The sequence below is a fragment of the Acipenser ruthenus genome, chromosome 13 (genome assembly GCF_902713425.1).
Source record: "Acipenser ruthenus chromosome 13, fAciRut3.2 maternal haplotype, whole genome shotgun sequence".
NCBI classification, from domain to species: domain Eukaryota; kingdom Metazoa; phylum Chordata; class Actinopteri; order Acipenseriformes; family Acipenseridae; genus Acipenser; species Acipenser ruthenus.
Window position 1 is genome coordinate 29,948,956 of NC_081201.1, and position 8,498 is coordinate 29,957,453.

Here is an 8,498-nt window from a genome sequence, read left to right on the forward strand (position 1 = left end):
TCTGCAACTGTCTTCTGAGTAACCTTGCTAATATCATATTCCCCAGTATACTGTTTCTAGGGGCCAGGTCTTTATATGGGGTCAAATTAACAATGTAATTTAAGAAATTACTTTGAGTATTACTAAATGTACTACATTGAGTGTTTTATAGTATAGTACAGCACAGCATCTAACTAACTTCCCCTAACTCACGTGGCTGACATCATGGCCTGCCATCTGATCTGTCTCAATATTGTATTTCTCAATCCTATATCTGTCCAGACCACAGCTTAAAAATAATGATACAATTGTTTTCAATCTATCACACTTCCTCTAATTTAGGTTCTGAGTAGGGAGTCCTGTTTTACTCTATGCCTGCCTACCAGGGTACTGTGGGAATCATGAAGGCATTTCAGAAGTCCACAGTCTAGTGTGCATGCAAGCCAGAACAAAAAGTCTCAATACAGTTCTAATTACAGTACAAGATCTCTAATTACAGTAATTATTTTGCATTTAATTAACTATATGCTTGTTTAATGTGCTGTGGCAATAAAAACAATATAAAATAAATCAACGTAGTTTCTATTAAAAAAATAAAATAAAGTATATGTTAAACAAAAACTCAACAACTTCATAAGGGAAATACAGCCTATGTGTTTTAAAAGCTTACCTTACCTGACCAATTTACATCTCCATCGCAAGTTTCTGTGTTTTTATACTGCTTTTGTTGCCTAATAGTGATATTTGACACAATCTAAGAAACAATTATGTTTGTATTTTTATTAATAATTTAAGAGACTCCAGGCATATAAATATTTCATTTTGCAAATCGATTTCTAAATTAACTGCTTTTGAGTCCTGGCAGCTCATCTTCAGCCATTCAAAAATGTAACAAGGTTTAATGCAGTTCAGATGAATACTTTAGGGGCACTATAATCCTGCTCTTTACAAGGTCATTTTCCATGTATTAAAACAAATGTACAAAGGAGTTTAATTTTCTGTATCTGTTTTGGTCTACTAAATTGCAAACTGTTAAGAATGATCAATCAGACTTCGACTAACCACAGAAATTGAACACATACCCCAAATAACACATTTTAAAATGGATAGCAAACCTTTTAGATCATCTTAGTCAACCAGGTTAATTGTATAAAAACACACAGGCAACGATATCAGGTAAATAAATGTTTGACTAAGAAAATGTCCATATTTAAGTGGACTCAATTAGTGGTTTATTTTTTATTATTATTATTATTATTATTTTCAAAACAATTTTTATACTGATCAAGATGATGAACTAATAATGCCTGCTACTTAAATGAAACACCTGCTTAACAGTGTGGATACGGTGTAGGGCCACCATAAACAACACAGATTTAACAAGAAGATTATTCAATGTTTTTCAATTATTCTAGGGGGATATATGACCATTCTTGATGAATATTGCCACAAGTTCCATTTGGAAAGTTGATGGTGGGAATCTGAACTCCCCAGTATATCCCATAAAGACAGTTGAGACTGTTCCAAGTGGAACATCAGCAATTTGTGCAGCACATGCCAACTAAGACCAAATCTAACAGATCTTCTGCCTTTAACAATTAAGTATGGTCTAAAAAATATATATTTTTAATAATTTTAATCTAAATCTAAGCCTAAAAAAACGTGGCATGTGTTGCTCAAGACCAACATTATACAGCCCAGACACTTTTCAATGTGTAAATTTATTAAAATAAATAAATAAATAAATAAATAAATAAATAAATAAATAAATAAATAAATAAATAGTTAGAGGTTCTGCCTTTAATTGTTATTTTTTACAATTACTAAGCCACGCTTTTTATGCCACCAGGGGGGCAATTAGCTTAATAATTTATCATCCTAGATTGATTAAACTCTGCACATTATTCGTCGTAATTGGCTACAATTATGTTAATAACAACTGCAGTATGATTACTATATTTATTGTAACAGAGTGTGCTTTGTACCCAAAGCAAAGCTGGCATTTGTCAGGCATCAAAAAGGCAGAAATGCATGAGGTGATTCTTTGAAACCTTGTTGACATACCTTCAGCAAATGAAAGGGCAGAGTAGATTTCATTTCAAAGTACTGGTTCATTAAGGATATTAATTTTCTGATAAGTACACATTGACGCGTGACACACTGGAGCTGTTCAGGATTTAGCAATTATTAATATGTGACAGATTCAAGTGCAAAGCGAATCAATTAAACAGGATAATTCACAATCTTAGCAGAGATAACTGCCTCAGACTACAATGTTCACATGACAAAAATTGGCTTTTCAGACTCCTTCAATACCTGACAGGTCAAGAAAGAAGTACGAAACAAAAGCACCTTATAACCATCATCTCTCCTTTTTGCTTGTCAGATCAACTTTGCTAGTGTCGCTGCTGAAATGGCTTCACCGTACCAGCTGCCACAAGGTGATTTTTCATGTCTTGTCAAAGAAATCTTTTATTCTATTTGCTCTGCATTAACATGTCACATTTATTGATCAAGCCCTTTATGCAGCCACAGCAGGGCACCGTGCTCTTGTGCTTAAGGGTCTTTGATGTCTCGATGACATCCCAGGCCGAATAATGCACATATTAAAATGCACTTAATGTAGAAATGTGTTTGTGCATGACAGGTGCATTAATATCAGCCGGAGATACCGATAAATATGCAATTGCTATTGTTAAAATATTCTCCATTACAGAAGAATCTACTGCATTATAAAGTAAAACCACTTTTAAAAAAGCTCACTCTAAATAATAAGTGCATTTTTCATTTTGAAAATATTCCAAATGTATTCCTTTTTTTAGGTAATTTGGGCACATTACACTTAAACTAGACAATGCACTGTAATGTTAACATACAAAAGTAACACCAGCTTGCTGTAAATATGAAAATGAAATTCCAAATTTGATACTGAGTGCACGTAATGGAGTTTAAAGATAACTATAACAAACATAATGGGCCTGATTTTTGTTCTGTTTGCACTGGTGTAAAGTTTGTCTTCTTTTTTTGGACCAGGGGAACATTTGGTAAATGTTATAACAAGCATGTAACAATGTGGTAAAAATCTGTTAAATTAACATTCTAAGTAATGTCTTACTAGTTTTTTTTACCATGCTATGTCTGTGGTAGAGTCATGCTTGAAGCTACAAAGCTAAAAAGTAAAAACAATGGAGTTTAGATAATAACTGAAATGTTCACAGTAAACACTGTAAAAATAATGACAATATTGTAGCATATAAAATGTAAACACTTGGATTTTTCAGAGTTCATTTTTTACATTGCTTCTTTCATCAAGTCATAAGATAAGTCACACAATCTCTATCCTCATCGGCATCCATAACGAATCTCATTAAGCAGGATTTCTATATTTACTGCTTCCCATTCTTACTGACTGACAGTGAGGGTTGCCGTGGTGAGTATGGTGATGTCACAGACCAGGAAGAAGTGCAACACAAACCGGTATGGGGCTGAAACTGCCGAAGCAGTACATTTATTAAATTATAAATCAAAGAAACAAACAGTTTAAACAAACAAAACACACAAAAGAAAGGGTACGTTGGCCAAACGAAACAAACACAAAACTATAAGTGATTTATACAATAAAGAGTACCTTGTTCACTGTGGTAGCATTCATTCGTAATCTTTTTTTAATTCTCCTCACAACTCTCTTCGCCACTCTCAGCCCAGAGTGGGTCTTTTATATTGTGGCTGGGGCCTTAATTACCCATTTAAACAATTACCTTATTAAGGCTCCAGCCACATTCCCACAGGCTTTTTATAAGACCGGCTTTTTGCCGGTCTCAAATAATAAATAATGATATCGGACGGCTTTCGTCCATCCGTTCATAAACACAAAAAACAATACAAATAAATAATATATAATACACAAGGGGTGGGCACCCCGTCACACTGACGCTCTGAAAGAAACGGCACTCCCTATTAATGAACTCTGCCATCGCAGCAAACAAACAAGCATTGTCTCAGCAGGTCATGGGAATTCAAAGAAATGTTTCAGAAACTTCCCCACACTTGGTGCTCTATCCTATTTTCAGCTTATTTAAACACACGAGCACTAGTGTAAGTAGAAAATAAAGTAATGCTACTTTCTTTTATTAAATTAAATATTTAAAAAAGGACACAAAAAAGGACAATGCTGTAGATATAAGTAAAAATAAAAGTGTGACCAGGAATATGTATGTAAGTTAGACCAAGGGGTAGCTGCAAGGGTGGTGACAGAAGAGGTGTTGAATTGCAAATGAGCATGAATGTAAGGATAACTGGGTTATATTTATATGTCACTAGTTAATTGAAAGAGTGATACAGTATATCATGTACTGGGGCTGTCCCTCCTCATTTAAATAAGTTTTGGAGAAGAAGTTACAACAGAAGTTGACTAAATGTGCAGGAAGCTTTTGCAATAGTAAGTGATAACAGCAGTTTCTCAAGCAGTTACAAAGAACTAGAAATTGAAAGGCAAGTTTGAACATGGAATTGTGCCTTTACCTTACATATACTTAATAATAATTACAACTGCTAATAATTAAAACTAATAATAATTAAATCTGCTTATTTATCTATGAGTGACTTACAATATCCTAGGCTAACATTTTGTTCTTAAATAATAAATTTAAAAAAAGAAACTATACAGGCACTTAAATGTCTGTAGGGTGTTGTAGAACATGAATACTGTCACAACACAGATAACCCAAGCAGTTTTTATTTTCCTTCTGCCCTCTCCAAGCCCCCTTTGTTAATTAAACCAATTGTAAAAGATTAATCCTCTGCAACCGAGTGAAACAGACAGTCCTACTCAAAATGGATTTAAAGTGTCTAGATAATACAATGTAAATTCATTATTAAGTATGGTATATGTCCAACATCTTTCAATTGTAAAAATGTAAAAATCCTAAGTAATGTAACTTTGTACAGCAAACTAAATACACATTAGACTACAGAAAGTGCAAACTTTCATTGTGCAAATGCTTTTCTTAGCTAAACACTCATTCTTTATCTTTCTGAAGTGTGTCATTACATTTATTAAGGAAGTATTTTTAACAGGAGTACTGAACTTTTGACAACCAAATTGAAACATATCTTTTAAAGGTGTTTAGTCCGGTAAGGTTGTTTGAGGTGCCTAGCGTTGAGACAACAGAAGGTCAAGTGGAATTTGACCGGTACTCCTGTTACATTTGAAAGGGTTCAAAAACACAGTCTTATACATCCCTACCTGCTGATTCCCATCATTAAAAAGAAAATCTTCAAAGAGGGTAAATGCTCCAGCTGATTTTTCCCATTGAAAGGTGCAGAGTTTGTATAGCATTTGGAAAAAAAACATGGAGGGACAATAGGTTGTGAAAATTAACATATCAAGGTATCAAAGTAGAGCTCAGTTCAACAGGTTTTGTTGCAAAAGAGATGGGTGTCAACTACATAAGCCAACCTACATCTGAAATACAAGCCATACTGTTTGTATTTTTTGTAACAATGGAACATTATAACAAAAATGATATAACTATTTATAAAGCATCTCCGTTTGTGATGTAAACTCTCAATCAAAGCTTTACTTCATAATATTTATTTGTTTGTTTGTTTATTTGTTTGTATGGTTGTGTGTTTGTTGTTTGTTTATTTGCCATGACACAAAGATGGCTTCAGAATTACAGGGTGTTTTGTACTGATTTCCTACCTCAGCAGGTTGAAGCTAAGATCCAATCTCTTGGCTAATCCCCCATACTGCTCTCCTATAAATGCTGGAATTTCTTCACAATCTTGCCCAATGTAAGAAACCTACAAGAAAATTTATTTTTAAAATGTGCTATAAAAACAAGTATGTCAGCAACATGGATCCCTCTGCATTGCTGTAAATACACAATTAAAGCACTAATCACTAGGTCAACTGTATGACAAAACTTGAGTTGGACAAAGATTAAAACATGGTAACTTTTTTTTTTACAAGTTGTATCTTTATTGGCCAAAAAAATCTACATATTGGTACAAAAAAAAGTTAGACATAAATATAGACATGTGGAAAGGTGGACAGACAGACAGTTGTGCTAGATAAGAACTACCCTACCACCAAGGATGTGCATCCCCAGTGAGGTATACTAAAGCTCTACAAGTGTTCTAGAAGAATTGGGCATTATGTTTGTATCATTGAACTAAATACTGTTATGTGTGTCTGGTTCTATTTACATATACACTAGTATGTGTGTAGATGTATTGGTTTTGTAACATAAAAGTATGTAATTTCCATGTTTTTACATGAATGTCGTGTTTGCATTGATGTGTAAACATTGTATTATTCTTTGTTGTTACGTATCTTAAAATGGCTTAAAGAAGCGCAAATTAATCAGACTGACACTTTAAATACATTGCATCTCACTAGCAGTAACACACGTACTGATAGAGGTGAGTGTTAAAAAACGAGATACCCGGTTTCTAATAGGATAGATACTGTTGTTTCTTACTTTGATAGAACAGTACAGAACTCTATAGTGAGACTCAGTACAACATGTTTATTTCTTCTTTCCTGGGGATTTGCGTTTGCTAATATTACAGAATATGCATGCATTTAAATTATCAGGCTGCAAACTTACAACCCAGTCACATGATGCTGCAGAAGAAGCACCGGTGACAGAAAGTAGCCGGTTACAGAACCATTACTTATGGGAAGCGGCTTCTATTAATAAAGGCAGATTCGTGAGACGTTACAAACTTAAATTAAGCCTCACCCGTACCACACAATGTGCAAAAGCAAGTGTTTGGAATAGTTCACACTTACTTGAGTTCCATTCATCACGACCCTTGACTCGCTGCCTTCCATCACTGTGTGGCGACAATTCGGAATAGCTGTGAGAGAAATTTGGGAGAGTTACAGATGAACTGCTCTGTTTTAAAAGTATGAGACAAAACTAGGCTTTTCCTATGTGATTTTTAAATGAAGCGGTCTTATGCTTTTTCATGCTACGACTTAATGTGTTTCGCTTCTTCCGCACTCACCAGTCAGCTGATCTCCAGCGGAAGCACGCGCTACTACTGAGTACTGAATTTACACAGACACAATAAAATATCTAATGATTGCCCACAGCTTGGACTAGCTTAGGCATAGGTTTTTATGTTGTTGCGTTTTGTCAAAAATAACTATCAGTTGTGTTTTACTGAATTGGCTTATCACAGCTATCACTTTGCCTGGCCAGTTTGTTTAAACATGTCTGCGATTACACCACTCAGACTGTAGCCAAACAGGGCTGCTAATATTAAACGTTCAATTGTATTGTAATATGTGCAACACCGGTATGATTTCCTAATCACTTTAATGTTTTTTGTTTGTTTGTTTGTTTGTTTGTTTTGTTTTTTCTCAGTTGCGCAAAATGTTGCTTTTTTTTTTGGTAAATTAGAATTTAAAAGCTATTTTGAAAATTGTTATTTATTAAAGATTGCATGATATTTATTAATACTATTAGTCTGTGTCTTCTATGTGTACTTTCGGGTCTCATTTAATTGAAACGTATGACAGTTTAACAGCATAACTTCTTGCCGTGTAAAACTATAATTTACCTTAAGGCTTTACAATTAACTAAAGTAAAGATGATTTCAGACCCCGGTGAGCAGCATTTACAAGCCTGTGTGTGACGTCATTAAGACACCTCCCTTAACGGAAGTGTCTTGCTGAAATGGTTGCCATCTGCTCTCAGGTCTGCGGCATAGAAACACAGCCTATCTGGCTGTTATTTGTATAAATACTTTTAAACATTGGGGCTTTTATGTTTGCTGCTTGTTTGTAAATTACCCATACAGGCCATAAAAGGAATACATTCACTTGGGTGGTATTTTTTTGTTCAGCCTTCTGTTTAACATCGGAATATACTAACTGTAGCCTATGTTTTACAGGTAATGTAGTTTAAGTAACTTGTGTTTCTTTAATACTTTGTCTACCTTTAGTTTGGTATTCTCTTCGTCATATTTTCTGAAAATACCGGTAGTTGTTCATCATGTTAAGACGAGAAGTATTTGCGTATTGAATAATTGGACAATATAGCCTTGGATATCACAGCCGGTCATAAACATCTATCTATCTATCTATCTATCTATCTATCTATCTATATATATATATATATATATATATATATATATATATATATATATATATATATAATGTGCAGTGGGGAGTTAAAAAATATAACTTGGCAGGTCTAATGTCTCACAGGTTATAGACGTGTTTCTTTCGCAGTTTAGACTTCTTTTTTATTTCTCATTTAGATTGTTTGTGAGAAACTTTTACTACAATAATATATAAAAAATGTATTTTAATGTATCTATTAAAATCATGATTAAAAAAAGAGCACGTAGGCTACTGAAAGTATACTATTGTATAACATTTTATGAAAACGGCAAAAAACGGTGTGACTGCATTAGTTGGATTGATTAAAACTGACTTAATATATTTTATATGCAATTCTCCAATTTAAAATAACCCAAAACGGGCGCTTGTCCAGTATGGC

General features: G+C 33.9%; 1 protein-coding gene across 3 annotated transcripts in view; it reads right to left on the bottom strand.

The window, feature by feature from the left end:
* LOC117418089 (leucine-rich melanocyte differentiation-associated protein-like) overlaps positions 1-6,990 on the bottom strand; it is a 332,909-nt gene extending 325,919 nt beyond the window's left edge. For all 3 annotated transcript variants that reach the window (XM_058985066.1, XM_058985067.1, XM_058985065.1), the window contains exons 1-2: positions 6,779-6,990; positions 5,684-5,784 (exon numbers count right to left, since the gene is read on the bottom strand). In XM_058985066.1, the coding sequence (XP_058841049.1) occupies positions 5,684-5,784; positions 6,779-6,820 (143 nt within the window). In that variant the 5' untranslated portion in view covers positions 6,821-6,990. The remainder of the gene's footprint in view (positions 1-5,683; positions 5,785-6,778) is intronic.
* Between the last annotated feature and the right edge of the window lie 1,508 nt (positions 6,991-8,498).